The sequence below is a fragment of the Phacochoerus africanus genome, chromosome 11 (assembly GCF_016906955.1).
Source record: "Phacochoerus africanus isolate WHEZ1 chromosome 11, ROS_Pafr_v1, whole genome shotgun sequence".
NCBI lineage: Eukaryota > Metazoa > Chordata > Mammalia > Artiodactyla > Suidae > Phacochoerus > Phacochoerus africanus.
Window position 1 is genome coordinate 104653410 of NC_062554.1, and position 19741 is coordinate 104673150.

The 19741-nt window shown below is 39.7% G+C and overlaps 1 protein-coding gene across 2 annotated transcripts in view; it reads right to left on the minus strand.

Moving 5' to 3' along the window:
* Nucleotides 1–839: 839 nt before the first annotated feature.
* Nucleotides 840–19741, minus strand: part of PUS7 (pseudouridine synthase 7) — a 62340-nt gene continuing 43438 nt past the window's right edge. For both annotated transcript variants that reach the window (XM_047752638.1, XM_047752639.1), the window contains 9 exons: nucleotides 17065–17193; nucleotides 16042–16167; nucleotides 11452–11513; nucleotides 9985–10145; nucleotides 8598–8724; nucleotides 6963–7064; nucleotides 4191–4320; nucleotides 3099–3190; nucleotides 840–2210 (listed from right to left, as the gene is read on the minus strand). In XM_047752638.1, coding sequence (XP_047608594.1) covers nucleotides 2074–2210; nucleotides 3099–3190; nucleotides 4191–4320; nucleotides 6963–7064; nucleotides 8598–8724; nucleotides 9985–10145; nucleotides 11452–11513; nucleotides 16042–16167; nucleotides 17065–17193 — 1066 coding nt within the window. In that variant the 3' untranslated portion in view covers nucleotides 840–2073. The remainder of the gene's footprint in view (nucleotides 2211–3098; nucleotides 3191–4190; nucleotides 4321–6962; nucleotides 7065–8597; nucleotides 8725–9984; nucleotides 10146–11451; nucleotides 11514–16041; nucleotides 16168–17064; nucleotides 17194–19741) is intronic.

The window sequence follows — 19741 nt, forward strand, 5'->3', positions numbered from 1 at the left end:
TACCACAGCCACAACAATGGAGGATTCGAGCTGTGTCTGTCACCTACACCACAGCTCATGGCAATGCTGGATCCTTAACCCACTGAATGAGGCCAGGGATCGAACCCAAGTGCTCATGGATGCTAGTTGGGTTAACTAACCACTGAGCCACAAAGAGAACTCAACCTCACTTTCGTTCTTACGAGGTAAATTTATAAACACAGAGATATTAAATACACTTGTTCTATGCAGAGTTAGGTTCCCTTAATAAATTCTTTCTCACTAATCAGGCTAATGAAGAATAACTTGCTAGGAATGAAAAGTACAACTTGACCTATATACACTTAATACATTTGGCCCTTCTGGGGCAAAAGATTCTTTAGAAACTAGCCAGTTGAAAACATAATTTACCATGATAGTTCTAATCGCTTTTTAACCTCTGAAATGTGATGTCATTAAAATATTAGGGCTAAAAAGTAGTTTTCTACCTTGTTTCCAGTGCCAGGTACAGGATGAGTGTCATCCACACTCCCATGGTGCGATGTTCCTGGTAGGGTAGCTTTTCTCCAGCCCTCTCTTTTCCACCCCAGAAAGCACAATGGAAGGCAGGTGAGTGGTGCTACTATAGGAGTAATCTTGAATCCTGCCTAACGTGGTCAATGAGACAAACCGTTCGACCCTCCATCATATTATCTTACACCCAGCCACGTCACATCTTTGCTAAGGATAACTCATTCACTTAGTTCCTTGCCTTTAGCAGGGCCAACATTCTCATTTGCATTCAGTTTTAGATAGATATATCTAAAACAGTTGATGGTCCAAGTGATATATGATTTATTAACATTACCAGTAGAAAGGAGTTTTTAAAAATATTTATTATATTTGGTTCTAGAAATGATAGAAAATAAAATTGGTACAATTACGTTGCACACCCTTGGGAAGGCATGATTATGCTCTCAAACCAGAGAAAAGTTTTATGCATGGCCAGAACTGGAAATACCTAAGCTGTGGGTAACAAAGGGTAGCTGCTGACAGGAGAAGCCCTTGTAAGTTTTCAAGTTTTCTTCTTTGCTCTTTTTTATTGTTGGGCAAATACCAGTCCAGTGGAAAGAACTCTGAACATAAAAGGCACCTAGAGTAAAAATTAGACCTTAACTAATAAAAACAGCTGCACATATTGAGATTAAGGAAAAAAAAGCCCTAAGGATACAATATTCCTGAAAGGCCATAACAACAAATGCAAACAAAAGCTATAACAACTGGAAGTCTATAAACACTTACCTGAACCTGGTACATGAGCTGGACAATGATACTCACTTTTGTGTTTATAAACCTGTGGATGTTTTATCATCATTTAAGTAAATAAGCATGAGTACTGTATTTATATTCATAGATACTTATAATCATTCACGGGGGTGGTCACCCTAATTATTTATCCATTATCAAAATTTGTTTTCTCTTAAAATGCATTGTTGTGTCCTCCATCCATGTAAGTGTTAAAAGTTCCTGTTGCTCTTTTTTGCTGTTTTTGTTAAAGTCGAATTTGCAGCATATTGAAATTCTAAGGGTGCGAGTTTAACTGAAGCTGCAGCTGCTGGCCATAGCCACAGCCACAGCAACGCCAGATCTTAGCCGTGTCTGCAATCTATACCACAGCTCACGGCAACACTGGATCCCTAACCCATTAAGAGGGGCCAGGGATCACACCCACATCCTCATGGATACTAGCTGGATGTGTAACCCACTGAGCCACAATGGGAACTCCCTCCTGTTGTTCTTTTAGAATGTAGTGAAACCTAAAACTGCTACTTTAAATCAAATTTCTTTAAAATGATTAAAAGCCAGTAAAGCAGACATTTTACTATGATTTAAGCACCTGAAATATAGTCTAACTAATTTATATTCTCTGAGCTAGAATTAGGATCCCCAAGATTTGGATATATGTACAAATATTGCAAAGTAAGCTAATAAAAAGTTGAAAAAATACAAATAGTTTTTTACTACAAAGATCCAAAATCCATATAGCGGTCTGTACTGAGACGAAAACGAACAGGAAGCCAGTTGTCTGCATTTTCTAATCTGGGGACAAAGGTCTCAGCGGAGCCAGGTGGTGTTCAGCTGGGTCTGTTTCTTGATGCTGGTATCCATTTTTAGCACTTCACGAATGGCCATGGTCGCATAGGTAGAAGGAGGAAGGGAAAAATCCATCTTCAGAGCTCTGTATTTGCCTTCTGCCAAGCAAGAAAGAAGAGAACAGTCAGAAAAGTAAGGCAGTTGAAGACAGACTGGGGCAAGTCATATAACCTCTATACAAGTAAAAGAACTGCATTCCTTTCCTCAGCCTACTTCCCATGGGGCCTCAGAGAGTGAGATGTGAAAGTTAGAGACGTCTGAGTGAATGATGCAGCTGAATCTCTGCAGTAATTCTACCTGAAACCTTTATAAAAAGGGTGGATAACAGAAGAGCACAGGAGAGAAATGAAAGTAAAATTAAAAAAAAAAAAATTATAGGAGTTCCTGCCATGGCTCAGCAGAAACAAACCTGACCCACATCCATGAGGAGGCAGGTTCCATGTCTGGCCTCATTCACTGGGTTAAGGATCCAGCATTGCCGTGAGCTGTGGTGTAGGTGACAGACAAGGCTCGGATCCTCTGTTGCTGTGGCTGTGATGTAAGTCGGCAGCTGTAGCTCTGATTTGACCACTAGCCTGGGAACCTCCATTTGCTACAGGTGCAGCCCTAAAAAGACAAAGGGAAAAAAAATATACAGCACAGGGTGAAAACAAAGAAAATGCAGTAAGAACTTGACAGTGAAAATGCAACTTAATGTCTTAGACTCTTTTGCTGGATTTTCACTCACCTTTGTTAACTCTCTATGGGGGTAGGAGGCTATTCAATCACCTGATAATATAGCCTTCTAAAACATTCATTCATTTTCAGTGGGAAATACTGGTTTAGTCGCTGACCTCCAGCTATAATCATAAAACTAAGATGACAAAACACAAAATACAAGTCATAGAGTGGATGGGAGGTGGTGGTGATTATTAATTTTCGTCAGTATGTTTTTGTAAGAGAAAACATTTCAAAGTTGACACAAACCAATGGCTGAGTAAACTTACCAGAAGCAAACACTGGTGGTGGTTTCCCTTCTAGGTTGTCCACATCTGTGTTGAAGAGTGGAATTTTAGGATCATCATATGCAACGACTTCCCTTCAAAGCATATAAATAAGAGAAGTATGAACATGAATCTCCATAACAGGTACAAAGCTGCTTATCACCATTTGTTTAGCAAGGAAAACACAAAGGCATATTGTAAATAATTCTAGGTGGGACTACTTAATAACAGAATCAAGGCCAGATTTTATTTATAAATACTCTACAGCAAGGTGACAGATGATGCCAGCCTATGTAGAAGATATAAAATGTTTCCCTAGGATGAAAATTCCTTTTGTATGTGGTTGATAAGTAGTAAACCTCACGTGGCACAGATGCAATTTAATTAATCACAGCATTTTTATTTTCTCCCGAGTGGTTATCACCACTAACAACACCATGTTACTGGTGAGGAACTGCTCTCTGGAGTGGCCAAGATCAAGTCCAACTCTGCTACCCTCTTTCCACAATCCAGAGATGAGGAGGGAATATGGAGAAAAGGAAGAGAGAATTTCCTAGGTGGGCAACTAGTCCAGGTTTCAAATAAAGCTTTATATAACACTAGGTATTAAGGTATTTTAAAATAGGTTAATATCTAAAAACATGATATTAAAACAATCAGATCAGTGTTGGGAACTCATAGCTAATTCTGAGGAAAAGTTGCAAATCTCATTTTTAGAAATAAGGTGAAAGTTCATTCTCTGCACATTTCTTCAATAAATTACTAACATTGCAGTTCCCACTGTGTTGCAGTGGGTTAAGGATCTGGCATTGCTGCAGCTGCCCTGGCCTGGGAACTTCCACATGTCATGGGTGTGACCAAAAAAAAAAAAAAAATTATTAATGTCAATAAGATGTAAACTTAGTCACTTTCATGATATATTTGAATTCATTTATCTCTTGATAATTTGAAAAATACCAAGTAGTAGCAGTAGTGAGAAGAGTATTAACAACACCACTTACATGCCAGGTCGTAAGCACTGAAAATATGTATGTGATGGAAAAGCTTAAAATCTCACAGTAATTCAGTGCTATTTTACACCAGACTATTACTCACCAGCTAACATTCTGAGGACGAATAATGATCTTTCGGTAGGCCCCTGATAAGGAATAATCTCGAATTTTATGTCTCATGTTGTCAATATCAAGATTGTCCGCTGTGAGCATTTCCCTGTAGGCTTCACTAACTAATATAAAACAGAAAAAGTTAGTTCAAATGCAACATGTCAGCAAGCTACCTGGAACTAGACTACAAAGAGGGTAAGATCGTTTTAATTAGATCACTTTAACAAAATTAGTCATCTCAATTTACAATATAGCTTGTTCTCTGGAGTTGAAATTCAAGTGACTCACTTATTAGTACTAGGTCTCCAGTTTAGGTTTGGCCAACTTGAGGTTATCTCTGCACCCAGACATAGTGTAAGCTTCCCATGCTAGCTACAAAAAGACTGTTTCACTAGAAGTTATTCAACTACAATTTATATGTGCTCAGGAGAAACCATATACAGAGCTTCAAACTCTTTCTGGAAGAAGGTAGTTATAAATAAATCTATAAAAATAAAGAGACCTGGGAATACCATCTGGCTCACCCTCGCACCTGATGTAGAATCTTTTTTATAACACCAGGGAGACAGTTATTCAGCCTCTGCTTGCATGTTGCCATTTAAGGGGAGCTACTATTTTGTGAGACACTCATTATTAGAAAGTTCTTCCTGTGCCAGTTGAAATATGTCTTCTGTGGCTTCTGTCGACTGTTTTGGAACACAGACCATCCCCGTCCACGTGTTCCTAAGTATTGGACCTTCAGGCCATATCTTCTCTAGGCCAACAGTGGTTCCCCCAACTGTCCCTCCTTCAACATTTCTGCACCCCCACCAGGCCCTCATCTGCCATAGGGAAAGAGGCTTTTGTTAATAGTAATGCTGGATACTTTTTAGGGAGACTACCACCAAACTGACCTATTCCACCTAGACATCTGATCTTTGAACAAAACCTGAGAATTTACATCTAACTCTATTAAATCCCATACATATCTCCATGCAGTTCCTCTTACTAATTTTTCATATAATTAATATTAACTATTTGGGGTTACACTATTTGGAAACATAGTAGACAGATTTTCTTCCCCTCCTTTGGCCGCACCTGCAACATACACGAGTTCCTGGACCAGGGATCAAATCAGGGCCAAAGCCGAGACCTATGCCAGCTGCGGCAATGCCAGATCCTTAACCCACTGTGCCGGGCCAAGGATGGAACTTACACTGCCACAGAGACAACAGAGGATCCTTAGCCTATTGCGCCACAGTGAGAACTCCAATAAATAGATTTTTTAAAATTCAGGTCATTCTTTAAAAAATTTAGGGATAATAAGGTCAAAGACAGACTTTTTCTCAACTCACTTATGAGGACAAGAGGGGTCCCTAATTGAGTGCTGTTGACACCTAGTGTAGCCATGCTCTGAATCCACCTGCCTGAACTATCCCCAGCCAGTGTGTGAGCCTGTCTTGGCTGCAAGGTCTCCATGAACAAGATTTGTCAAAGGCTGGGCTATGTGTGTGTTTTAACTGGTACTAGACCAAATTTCTGATCTCGAGAGGTACAAGAAAGAAGAATGCTTTCTTTTTCTCTCTTGGAAAGAGGGCAAGTGTGGCTCCAGGCACCTTGGAGCCTTCCTTTTCTTGCTCCTGGTAGTGGTCTCCTGGGTTCCTCACTGCCATCCACACAGCACGGGCAGGACGGACACACACAGACACAGACACACCCCGGCCCAGCTACTGCCTTTATTCATTCTCCCTCCTCTTCTCTAGTCCTTTCCAAGGTCACACAACAATTTGAATAAATTAGTCAACACGTAAGTATCAGATTACCACTTGACTCTTTTATCAGTATCTGTCTAATCAAAGAAGGGTGTTAATCCTAATCATTCTGTAATTTCAAAGAATGTAACAATTAAGCAAACTGATTCTGGCCTCTTGAGAGAAAATATGTTTTAATAGGGAAACACCTCCTACAGACTAGTCCTGGTGAGGAATAAACTTCCAGGGTCATTTCCACCAGGTTGGTTCCATGCTTTCTCTTTCTCTTTTTCAATTTCTGCATCTTTGAATGATACAAGTCCCAATTCCCTCTACAAAATGGCATCCAGGAAGGTGAAGAAGTAAGTTCTAGCAGCCTCTGGGCAATGGGAAATAAGGGTAGGGAATTCTAAATTTTCACTTTATGAACTTCTAAGCCCATTGATTTCTAAAACACAATGAGCAGATGTTACTTAAATGGTTAAAAAGAAAAAAAAAAAAAGATTAAAAAAGCAATGTCCAAGTAGAATTACCCATTCACTTTCTCAATGACTCCAAACCCTTCTATCCTTCCTAAGAATCACTGAATTTCAGAAATTTAAATAAGTGTCAATAATAACAGAAACAATAATAATAATGCCAACACTGTAACAACTGATACCTGCTCCACCTGGTGTCCTAATTTAAACCATCCACTGAATGCATCCATTTCAAGGGCTCTATAAGTAAACAGGGTTTATGTATTTTTCAAATCTAAACATTTTTTTCAAATCGGCTAGAAATCAAGGCTTTAAAATTATACTTGGGGTTCTCTTATGGTATAGTGGGTTAAGGATCTGGCACTGTCGGTACAGTGGCTTAGGTCATTGCTACGGCGTGGGTTCAATCCCTGGCCCAGGAACTGCCACATGTTGGTGTAGACAAAAAAAATTTAAACTTAAAATACTAAATTTTTTCCCCTCTCTCTCTTCTTGATTGCCAGTGGCTTAATTATGCTAGACTTTTTAAGTATTTTACCCACACAAAGAACTTACTTTTATGTTTGGGGTAGATAATATCAAAACCAGGCAAGGGCATTACCACATCATGGATGGAGTAATTATTAACATCTTCTTCCTCAATATACGTGGCTGTGGCTGAAAAATATAACAATGAATAAGTTGAGAAAAATAAAGAATACAAGTAATATTTTCACAAGCCCAATCTTTTAAAGTTATACATATCTAAGCAGTCAGAAATGTAGGCTGGTACAGGTTCAGTGGTTTATGGAACTTAAAGAAATTAATCTGGAATATATGCTTTTTTGTCTCTTCTATTCTATCCAAGAAATAAATATGGATTTAGAGAAAGCAGAAAACTAAAAATAGTCTATTTCTCAGCTGCATAGGAATCCTTACTTTGAGCGCCTTTTCCCTCAGCAAACACCACCATAAAATACTATTTTGGAAAGATATCACAAATGTATTTTGCTCAAAGAATAAATAATGAAAAAGAACCCAGTCTGCTAAACTTGAAATGGACATTGTAAGCTCAGACTGACTGGTTTGGATCTGTTATCTTTAACGAGAAATATGCATCTGATTGGAAAATATGTGCCTGGCTCTCTCTAGGCCTCCATTTTCTCAACTAGAATGAGACTTGAACTAAATGTTGTCTAAAATCCCTTTCCAAACCCTTAATCTGGGTCTAGCAAATACTTAGAATTCTGGAAGTACTTCATTCTCCCTCCAACTTTAAAAGTTTTTTAGCCATACCCGAGGCATGCAGGAGTTCCTGGGCCAGAAATCAAACCCACGCCACAGCTTTAACTTGAGCCACAGCAGTGACAATGCTGGATCCCACTGTGCCATCCGGGAACTCTGCTGGCCATTTTTTTTTTTAATTTTTTGAGGATTTAAAAAAAATTTATTATAGTCAATTTATAATGGTCTTTAAATTTCTACTGTACAGCAAAGTGACCCAGTCATACAGATATACACACACATTCTTTTTCTCTCGTTATCCTCCATCATGCTCCATCACGAGTGACTAGATATAGTTCTCTATACAGCAGGATCTCATTGCTTATCTACTCCAGATGCAATAGTTTGCATCTACTAACCCCAAACTCCTGGTCCCCTGCACTCCCTCCCTCTCCTTTCTCTCCTACTCCCCCGGCAACCACAATTTTGTTCTCCATGTCCATGAGTTTGTAGACAGGTTCATTTGTGCTGCATATTAGACTCCAGATATAAGTGATATCATATGGTATTTCTCTTTCTGACTTGACTTCACTTAGTATGGGAGTCTCTGGTTCCATCCATGTTGCTGAAAATGGCTTTGTTTTGTTCTTTTTTATGCCTGAGGTGGTATCTCATGGTAGTTTTGATTTGCATTTCTCTGATAATCAGTAATATTAAGCATTTTTTCATGTGCTTGTTGGCCATCTGTACCTCTTCCTTGGAAAAATGTCTATTCAGGTCTTTTGCCCATTTTTCAATTGGGTTATTGGCTTTTTTGCTGTTGAGTTGTGTAAGTCGCTTGCATATTCTAGAGATTAAGTTCTCGTCAGTTGCATCATTTGAAACTATTTTCTCCCATTCTGTCAAGTTGTCTTTTCGCAGGCTGGATTTTAAGCGCTTGTGTCAAATAGCTGAACCGGCTGAGTATGGATAGTGTCTGCCCTTTACCTCCTTTGAGAACAAGGTCCCCAGGGACAGGCTTCAGTCCGTACTCTTCTATCCTCTTGCTCACCATGTTGTTCCACACATAGCTCTGATAGCTATGGATATACATTAACCGATTATTTCTTGGTATCTGAGGGAAGAAAAAAAACAGGCAGGAGAAAAAAAAAATTCTGAATATTACAAGTACTGTACTTTCTGAGACAACCCACTTGTTTAATGGTGCCCCTAGTATAAGAAATTCATAACTGAAACCTCCCATTTTTTAAGAGCCTAAAGAAAGAGTGACTGATACACAGCAACCAATTTTTGAGACAGAACCCCTCAGCCTAAAGAGTGTTCACAATCAGCAGCTGAAGCAGCTCCTGTTTGGTACCCACAGTGCAAACACTTATGTAAAGAAAGCAAGTGCTCTGGAATTCACACCTTACAGATTCAAACAAGGAACTGACACATCAATCACAGAGCTAATAGTGCTTTCTCCTGCATAATTCTACAGAAGGAGAAAGCTTGTGTGACTGAACTGACAACTAATTTCATGCAGCAGGAATCCTGCTTTTTTTGTACATCTGGGCTAGAGTAAGCAAGACTTAACATTACATACATTCTATCTGGAATGTATTACATATAGACTATAAAGATTATGGTATCCAAATACCAGTACCAACTACACTTACCAGGATGATACCCACTCCTGAATCACTGTAGAGAAACCACACTACAATGTAGTCGTTTAGACCACTTACTGTGCAACCCTCTCACTGAGGCAGGCTACAGTGCTGATGCTGGAGTGTGACCAAGAAATGAACTCTATGATGGGGTCTGAATTCTCAGATACTGAGATACTTAATGTAAATTAAACTTCCTCGTAGATAGTATTTTCCACACTGATGCTTTTCTCTTTTTTTTTTTTTTGTCATTTTACTATTTCTTGGGCCGCTCCCGTGGCATATGGAGATTTCCAGGCTAGGGGTCTAATCGGAGCTGTAGCCTCCGGCCTACGCCAGAGCTACAGCAATGCAGGATCCGAGCCGCGTCTGCAACCTACACCACAGCTCACAGCAACGCCGGATCGTCAACCCACTGAGCAAGGGCAGGGACCGAACCCGCAACCTCATGGTTCCTAGTCGGGTTCGTTAACCACTGCGCCACGACGGGAACTCCACTGATGCTTTTCTCATGCACTCAATAATCACTGCCCCACTGTCCGTACCCACCAGCCTCCCCATCACCATCCAGGGTCTGAACAAGGATCACTCAGGTAACAACACACCTCTCAGAGATCGCCAAAGGATCCTTAATAACCTTCCGCTCTTTTGAAATTTAGTAAAACATTTAAAGATAAGTATTAAGCCACCTCAAGTCATTGCCTGACTTCATAAATTGCACTCACTATGCCGAATGCAGAGACTATATTCTTCATTCCGTACTTTGAAAGTCCTCGGAGCAGCTGCCCTTCCACACACCTTTTGACAGGCAGTTTTCGGAGGGCAGCAGCTGGGTCTTTGGTCTTCGCCCATTCCTCCCTGCATTTAACCAAGTACCCCTTTTCAGCTGGGGGAAAAAAAAGTTGTGATTAAACAATTTATCCAATGGACAGAATTCCATAACTTAAAACACTTCACAGAGAACACAACATTAGAAAATGCTATTTGTAATAGCACACAGGTACATAGAACAGCTTCTGCTCACCTAAGAATAACCATCAGAAAGTTAAAAGATGGTAAAGGCAGGAAGTTTACACAATTAGAAGGCTTTCAACATGCTACCAATACCAGGACTCAATGAGTGAACATCAGATAAAAGCTTTCTTCCTTCTCTTTCTGTTTCTACTGTATTGACAAATTTAATGGTTAACTCTTCATAAAAGTATAGACAACTGTATCTCTTTTTAATGTACAAGTGAATAATCATCCAAAGTGTGCATAAATATTTTGGTTATTTATAAGGTAATACTTTTTTTATACTGTATTACAATTTTTTTTTTTTTTAAGAGCTGTATTTGTAGCACAAGGAAATTCCCAGGCTAGGGGTCAAATCGGAAGTGTAGCTGATGGCCTATATAGCCCAGCCACAGCAACCAGAAACAAACCATGCCTGTAACTTACGCCGCAGCTTGAGGCAGTGTTGGATCATTAACCCACAGAGTGAGGCCAGGGATCGAACCTACATCCTCATGGATACTAGTTGGGTTCTTAACCTGCTGAACCACAACAGGAACTCCCACTATGACTTAATAATTTTTTTAACAAACTCTTCAAACTAAAAATCCTCAATGTGTTTCTGCCAAGTTTTTATATTCTGTTACACTGTGCTTTAACAAATTAAACACCAGTGGAATCTGTTTGGATTCCTTTATGTTCAGAGATTTAGTAATGCATGGAGAAAAGGAAATAAATCAATGTATTCACTTACAAATTAATAAATTAGATGAGCTGAAGTGCTGAAAATAAGATATAAATTATAAATCTCAAATGAATACATAAAACTTGAATAAAAAATAAAGATAAAAACTGCACTGTTTTTCTTTTCTTTTTATGGCCACCCAGCAGTATATGGAGTTCCTGGGCCAGGGATCAGATCCAAGCTGCAGTTGCAACCTACACCATAGCTGCAGCAATGCCAGATCCTTTAACTTGCCATGCTGGACCAAGAGTGAACCTGCGTCCTGGTGCTGCAGCGACTCCACTGCACCACAACAGAACTCAGTATATAAACTATACTTTGCATTGTTAAAAAAATCTTTAAAAATTCTGAAATAATAACCCCAGTTTGCACCTATACTTTTACTCAAAGCAATTCCATGAATATATAGTCATATATTCTTTTTTTTTTCCCTTGAGACGATTTTCATTCTCACCTCCGGAACGGGGTTTCAATATCAAATCCATGACTTCAGCCCAGGAGTTTTGTAGTATAGCTCTAAAATTAAATAGCATTTATTTTACTTAATTTTGCATTAAGATGAATTTTATCTTCCCAAATCTGTGGAGTCAACAAACCATATTAACTTTATATATTTTATTAAACTTAAAAGTAAGCAGAAAAACTAATGATACAGATTTCAAATGTAAATGTCAAAAGAACTTAGAAGAAAATTAACATAACGTTTATTCATAACATACAGTATCATTTCACAGTTTTAAAATGCTGTAATAGTATAAAACTATCTAGTCATGCTTTAAGCTCTTATACATGGTATTCTCCATATTAATCAAAGTTAAGTCTTTATATACCAAAACTTTTTCTTTTGGCCTCACCTGTGGGATGTGGAAGTTTCCAGGACAGGGATCTAACTCAAACCACAGCAGTGACCAAACCAGATCCTTAACCTATTAGGTCACCAGGGAACACCTATATACCAAAACTTATTTGAAACTTCTCAAAAAACTACTCCACTATGTTAAACACTTTCTTGCTTAAGTAAACAGAGTAAATACAATTTATTTTTCTCTATTATTTTTGCCAAAATGGAAGTACCTTTACTTTGGCTGATTACAAGTTATACATGCTTCTTAAAAATTTAAACAGTATATAAGAAAGAAGGTTACCTAGTATCTAACCTCTAAAAAACAAACACCATTAACACTTCGGAGTATAGTTTAAAGACTTAGTGCATGCAATTTTTCCTTTAACTTTTATCATACTATCTTCTGCCACACATAGGTTTTATTTTGTGTATCATATCTGAACATTTTTTTCCTGGTTAAGGTTTCTTTTTTTCTTTTTTTTTTTTGTCTTTTTGCTTTTTCTGGGGCCGCTCCTGCAGCATATCTAGGTTCCCAGGCTAGGGGTCGAATTGAAGCTACAGTTGCCGGCCTACGCCAGAGACACAGCAACTCGAGATCTGAGCAGCGTCTGCGACCTACACCACAGCTCATGGCAACGCCGGATCCTTAACCCGCTGAGCAAGGGCAGGGATCGAACCCATAACCTCTTGGTTCCTAATCAAATTCGCTAATCACTAAGCCATGACAGGAACTCCTGGCTAAGATTTCTGGTCTTGGAGTCATGCTTCTTAAAAAGGCCTTCCCTATCAAAAGAAAACAAAAATCCCTTCTATTAATTTTTTGTCTTTCTAGTTAATCACAGCTTTTATTTTTTATATTTAAGTTAATCTCTATGAGATATTTGTGTATTAAATTTTATAAAATGCTGTTTAACTACTGATGAGATCATACGGATTTTTAATCTACTAATGCAAGGAATTACATTAATAGATATCCCATTTTTTTTAATTACTCCATGAATATTACTACATTTATAGTTGTACAATGATCATCACAACCAAATTTTATAGCATTTCCATCTTCCTGGCCATTCTTGAAGTTCTGGAATAAGCCATGCTCTATCCATCTTTAAATATACTCCTGAGTGATACATTATTAAGCTGGCTAGGCCTTCATTTCCAAAAAGAGTATAGTACTAATTCAGGACTAGGTGTTGGTGTGCCAGATTAGCATGGGAAAAGATTTCTACGCTCAAAAACTTTCGTTATCTGGCTGGCCACTAGATTTTTTAAATAGTTTTATTGGAAAGCAGTGGTGCTCATTAATTTATATACTATCTCTGTCTGCTTTCTCAGTGTTAATGGCAATGCCAAGTAGCTGCCACAAATACTCTACAGCCCACAAAGGCAAAATATTTACTACCTGGCCTTTTACAGAAAAAGTTTGCCCACACCCAGTGTAATACATTTAAGTTTCTTAACATCTTTAAGATACTACCATACACGTGAAGGTTCAGCATACAGCACCGTCTTAAAGATGGACCTGTCTGGTTTACAACAGACCATCCTATCTGGCCCACTACACATTAAGGTGTTCTCTATTTTTCTTATATTATCTTTCCTTCTTCTACCTTCTTTTTTAAATTGTGTAAAGTATATACAACATAAAATGTATCATTTTAGCTATTTTTAAGTGTACAGTTCTAAGTACATTCACATTGTTGTATAACCATCAGGACCATCTGCCTCCAGAACTTTTTAATCTTCTGCAACTAATTCAAACATTAACTCCTTGTTTCCCTACCCCCAGCTCCTTTTCATTCTGTTAACAGTGGCCTTTGTGCATAAAGGCTTTTAAATTTTGATGAAGTCTAACGTATTTAATTTTTCCTTTTGTTGCTGGTGCTTTTGGTGTCATACCCAAAAAACCCACTGGCAAGTTAAATATCATGAAGTTTCCCCCTATATTTTCTTCTAATTTTATAGTTGTAGTGCTTACTGGAGTTCCCCGTCATGGTGCAGCAGAAACGAAAGCGACTAGGAACCATGAGGCTGTGGGTTTGATCCCTGGCCTTGCTCAGTGGGTTAAGAATCTGGCATTGCTGTGTCTCTGGCGTAGGCCGACAACTGTAGCCTCAATTAGACCCCTAGCCTGGGAACCTCCATATACCATGGGTCTGGCCCTAAAAAGCAAAAAGAAAAGTTGTAGTGCTTACATTTAATCTTCGAGCCATTCAAATTTTTAAAAATATGGTATAAAAGTAAGGATCCTACTTTGGTTTTTTTTTTTTTTGCATGTGGATATCCAATTTCTCCAATACTATTTGTTGAAAAGTTGTCCTCAGAGTTCCCGTCGTGGCGCAGTGGTTAGTGAATCTGACTAGAAACCATGAGGTTGCGGGTTCGGTCCCTGCTCTTGCTCAGTGGGTTAACGATCCGGCATTGCCGTGAGCTGTGGTGTAGATTGCAGACGTGGCTCGGATCCCGCATTGCTGTGGCTCTGGCGTAGGCTGGTGGCTACAGCTCCGATTAGACCCCTAGCCTGGGAACCTCCATATGCTGCGGGAGCGGCCCAAGAAATAGCAAAAAAAAAAAAAAAAGACAAAAAAGAAAAGTTGTCCTTTCTGCAACTGAATGATCTTGCCACCCTTGCCAAAAATCATTTGACTACATATATGAGGATTTATTCCATCTTCTCCGTCTTCTTTTTCTTTAAGAACCACATCCACGGCATATGGAAGTTCCCAGGCTAGGGATCAAACTGGAGCTACAGCTGTCAACCTATATCACAGCCACAGCAACGTGGGATCTGAGCCGAGTCTGCGACCTACACCACTGAGTTCAAGGCAACACAGGATCCCCAACCCACCAAGAGAGGCCAGGGATCGAAACTGAATCCTCATGGATGCTAGTTGGATTCATTTCTGCTGTACCACAATGGGAACTACTAATCTCATTTTCTTTAGCTATTTTACATTATCTTTGGAGTATAAAATTTACAGTTCCAAAGGCTGCTCTTCTGCCAAATTAACTACAAATGCAAAGGGTGATAAAACCTTTTCTTAAATATTCTGTCCATAATAAAATTAGCATCTTCATCATCAACATGGTCTGAGTATTAGCAAGAAAGACTGAAATTATTATCTTTCATTATCTAGTAATACTGATTTTTTTCCCCCTTTTTACGGCCACACCTGTGGCATATGAAAATTTCTGGGCCAGGGGTTGAACTGGAACTGCAGTTGCTTGCCTACGCCACACCCACAGCAATGCCAGATCAGAGCCGCATCTGTGACCCACATGACAGCTTGTGGCAATGCCGGATCCTTAACCCCCTGAGTGGGGCCAGGGATCAAACCTACATCCTCATGGACATTATGCTGGGTTCTTAACCTGCTGAGACCATGGGTTGGAAGTCAAGAAGATCTCTATTCTCAGGACTGTAGCTGATCAACTAGTAAGCTCGGGCAGCCTCCCTAAGCCAAGATTTTATCTTTGCTAAAATGAAGGGTTTGAAGCTCCAGGAAAAATGTGAACTAAATAATCTCTGTCACTTCCAATTCAAACTTTCACAGTTCTAACTGCTAGGTGAATAATTATTTATGTAACACAGTCTCTGTTGGACCGCAGGATAGGATAAGTAGGTTTACAAATTCAAGTATTCATTGATGGAATTCCCAACCGATCTTACCCTAGAGGGATTTGCTACTATCTAAAAGCTAATCAGAGAGTTCTCAAAATAAATTTTATTTGATAATTACTTTCTTGAGAGGGTAGATGAAGGAAAGATACAAGCTTAAGAAACATATTAACAGCGATCAGAAACTGCACCACCTCCTTCAGGCTACTATGGGTCGAGTTACTCCAATGCTACTGCTGGATCACTTACTGAGCCACGATTTATCTGTAAAAATTAAAATAAAATAGAATCCCTGGATGGGCTATCAGGGAAGACAGAAAAACTTACTTTTCAGGTTATGTCCTTTTGAACTCTGACTTATTTTTTACCTTGTGTATGTATTATCATAAAACAGAACAAAACTTATTAGAAGGAGGCTGTAGATCAGTTAGTTGGTCATCCAAATGGATGAGACACACTGCTTCACTTGGCTCAGATTTCCATGAGAAAACCTAGAAATAATTAAAAACACCACCACCAAAAAACCCTGCTTTTTTATGAGAGAGCTCTTTTAGACAAAAGCTAAGAAATGAGATACAAACCTTCCCACTTGATAAGTGGGGACTGCTGTGGTTCCAAATCTTTGCATTCCATAGTAGTTAATAAATCCGATTTCCTTGAGTGAGTTCATGGCTTGTTGCACTTGATCGTCAGTTCCTGTTATGTTTCTACAGGAGCCCAAATTATCCAGAAAAAAATATTTACAGTCAAACAAACACATTCACAGATACCTATCATAAGGGACATGACTTGGCCTTTCCTTTCTCCCCTGCAGGCTTTTACCTCCTGAGGACTGCCTTTTTAAAAGACTGAGGTAAAATATATACAACGGTAAATTTACCATTTTAGCCATTTCTAAATATGCAATATGGTGGCATTAAGTACATTCACCATGTTCTGCAACCTTTACTACTATCTACTTCCTGAACTTTTTCATTTTCCCAAACTGAAACTCTCCACTCCTCCAGCCGCCCCCCACACACACCCTGGGTACCTCTATGGCAGTCAGTTTGCCCATTCTAGGTACTGCAAGTGGGATCACAGGCTGTCTTTTTTTTTTTTTTTTTCCCGGTCTTTTGTCTTTTTAGGGCAGCACCCTTGGCATATGGAGGTTCCCAGGCTAGGGGTTGAGCTGGAGCTATAGCTGTTGGCCTACACCATAGCCACAGCAATGTGGGATCCGAGCCGGATCTGTGACCTACACCACAGCTCACAGCAACATCGGATCCTTAACCCACTGAGCGAGGCCAGGGATCTAACTCATGTCTCCATGGGCACTAGTTGGTTTCGTTAACCACTGAGCTATGATGGGAACTCCACAGGTTGTCTTTCAACACAGTATTTCAAAGAGAGGGGTTCTTTCCAAAGGTGGTACTGAGTTTTTAGAGGTGTGGATATGTTAAGACAGATACGACAGCTGTATTTGCTCTCCTAGCCTCATTCCAACTTCTCGCTGCCATGACTTTAGTGCCAGCTCACTGGGGTCAACAACTGTTCTAAACAGACTCATGGTGACCCAGTAAGACCCTCCCCGGTCCACATTCCTACCCACAGACTCTCTTTACCTGAGAACAACAGTGAAGTGATTCCCTTGAAGCTCTCCCAACTTCAGAGGTTTTTTCTGATAGCTGAAATTCCCTAGCTTAAAGTTCATCAAGCACTTATTTAAGTGAGCAAGTCTTTGTGCAGTTATCCTAAAAAAATACAAAAAAAGGAGGGTCATGAAGTACTGCCTGGCCAAAACAGCCTGATACTTTACTAAAGAAACCAGCAGCTAGAAACGAAATTACAAACTATGACAATGGAAAAAGAAAGGCATTGCGGCTGGTGGGGTCCACCTACCTTTCACTTCCCTCTGGAATGTTCCTCCAGCATAAGGATACCTGTTCCTGTTGCAATGATGTAACACAGCCTCATGATACTTACATACTGATTATGAAACAATGATATCTGTGAAATTTTTCTACTCTTTGAGGGGAGGGTGAGAAAGACAGCACAGAACAATTCCTATAGGTAAAAAAGATTATTAAGCATGAAAAAAAAAGAACCACATTGGAGTTCCCATTGTGGCGCAATGGGATTGGTGGCGTAGTGGGATTGGTGACATCTCTGGAGCACTAGGACATGGTTTGATCCCCAGCCCGGCACAGTGGGTTAAAGATCTGGTGTAAGTTGCAACTGCGGCTCAGAGCTGATCCCTGGCTGTGGAACTCCATACGCTGTGGGGTAGTCAAAAAAGAAAAAGAGGAGTTCCCGTCGTGGTGCAGTGGTTAACGAATCCGACTAAGAACCATGAGGTTGCAGGTTCGATCCCTGGCCTTGCTCAGTGGGTTGGGGATCTGGCGTTGCCATGAGCTGTGGTGTAGGCTCAGATCCCGCCTTGCTGTGGCTCTGGCGTAGGCTGGCAGCTACAGCTCCGATTGGAGCCCTAGCCTGGGAACCCCTATATGCCGTGGGAGTGGCCCTAGAAAAGGCAAAAAGACAAAAAAAAAGAAAAAGAAAAATCATATTTTCATTTTTGTCTATCAGAAAAATACTGTAACCTCACTACAGAAAACTTGAAAATATTCAATTAAGTACAGAGGAAAAAAAAGACAATTCAGTTTCATCACGTGGGAAAAAAAAATCTATTAATATGTAACTCTACATTCCTTCCTATTCTTTTTTAAACACACACACACACACAGCTTGCTTCTTGTGCACCTTCATAGGTGAGTATCTGGGATAAGCCCCTAGAAATGGAAGGTATGGGCTTTAAATTTTAACCTGCAGTACCCACCAAATAAGTTGTAACAATTCACACTCACACCATTAATATGCAGGTGTCTACTGTCTCATGCCTAATATAATTTAGATTTTTTTTTCTCAAAGTTCCTTAAATTCAGGATCTCATCAAGAACCAAAACAATCATTGTTTCCTCACAATTAGACTCAGGCAAACATTTTCTGGTGGGAAGATTACATGGGTGATGCTGTGGCCTTTTCAGTGTATCACAGCAAAAGGCAAGGATTGCTTGCCACTGATGGTGATAAATTTAATCACTGTGTTAGGATGGTATTTGCTAGGTTTTTCCACTGCCAAGGGTACCTCTTTTTCTTTTTTCACTTCTTTTCTTTTTGGCTGCACTCATGGCATATGGAAGTTCCCGAGCCAAGGACTGAAGCCACACCACAGCAGTGGCCCAAGCCACTGCAGTGACAATATCGGATCCTTAACCTGCTGTGCCACATGGGAACTCCACCATTTTTTTTCCATTTTTTAAAGTTTTATTGAAGCATAGTTGATTTACAATGCTGTGATAATTTCTGCTATACAAGAAAGTGATTCAGCTATACATGTACACACATCCAATCCTTTTCAGATTCTTTTCCCACACAGAATATTGGGTAGAGTTCCCTGTGTGATACAGCAGGTCCCTGGAGGCCAATTATTCCATATACCATAGTGTGTATGTGCCAATCCCAAACCCCCAATCCATTCTTCTCCTCCCACCCATAACCTTTGGTAACCGTAAGTTTGTTTTCAAAGTCTGTGAGTCCGTTTCTGTTCTGCAAGTAAGTTCATTTGTATCCTTTTTTTTTTTTTTTTAGATTCCACATATAAGTGATATCATATGATGTCTTTCACTCTCTAACTTCACTTAGTATACTAATTTCTAGGTCTATCCATATTGCTACAAATGGCATTTTTACTCTTTTTATGGCTGAGTAATATTCCATTGCATATATGTGCCACAACTTCTTTATGCATTCCTCTTTCAATGGACATTTAGGTTGCTTCCACATCTTGGGTATTGTAAAAAGTGTTGCAACTAACACTGGGGTGCATGTGTCTTTTTTTTGGGGGGGGGCACCCCACAGCATATGGAGCTTCCTGCATCTGCCACCCAAGCCACAGCCATTGCCAATACCGGAAACTTAACCCACTGTGCTGGGCCGGGATAGAACCTGCGTTCCAGTGCTCCCAAGATGCTGCCAATCCCATTGTGCCACAGCAGGAACTTCACATGTATCTTTCTGAATTGTTTTTTTTCTGGACAGATGCCCAGGAGTGGGATTGATTAAAAATTTTTAATTTCAGTTAAAAAAAAAAATTTTTTTTTAGGGTTACACCCACAGCATATGGAGGTTCCCAGGCTAGGGGACCAATCAGAACTGTAGCTGCTGGCCTATGCCAGTCACAGGCATACCAGATCCAAGCCACGTCTGCAACCTACACCACAGCTCACAGCAATGCTGGAT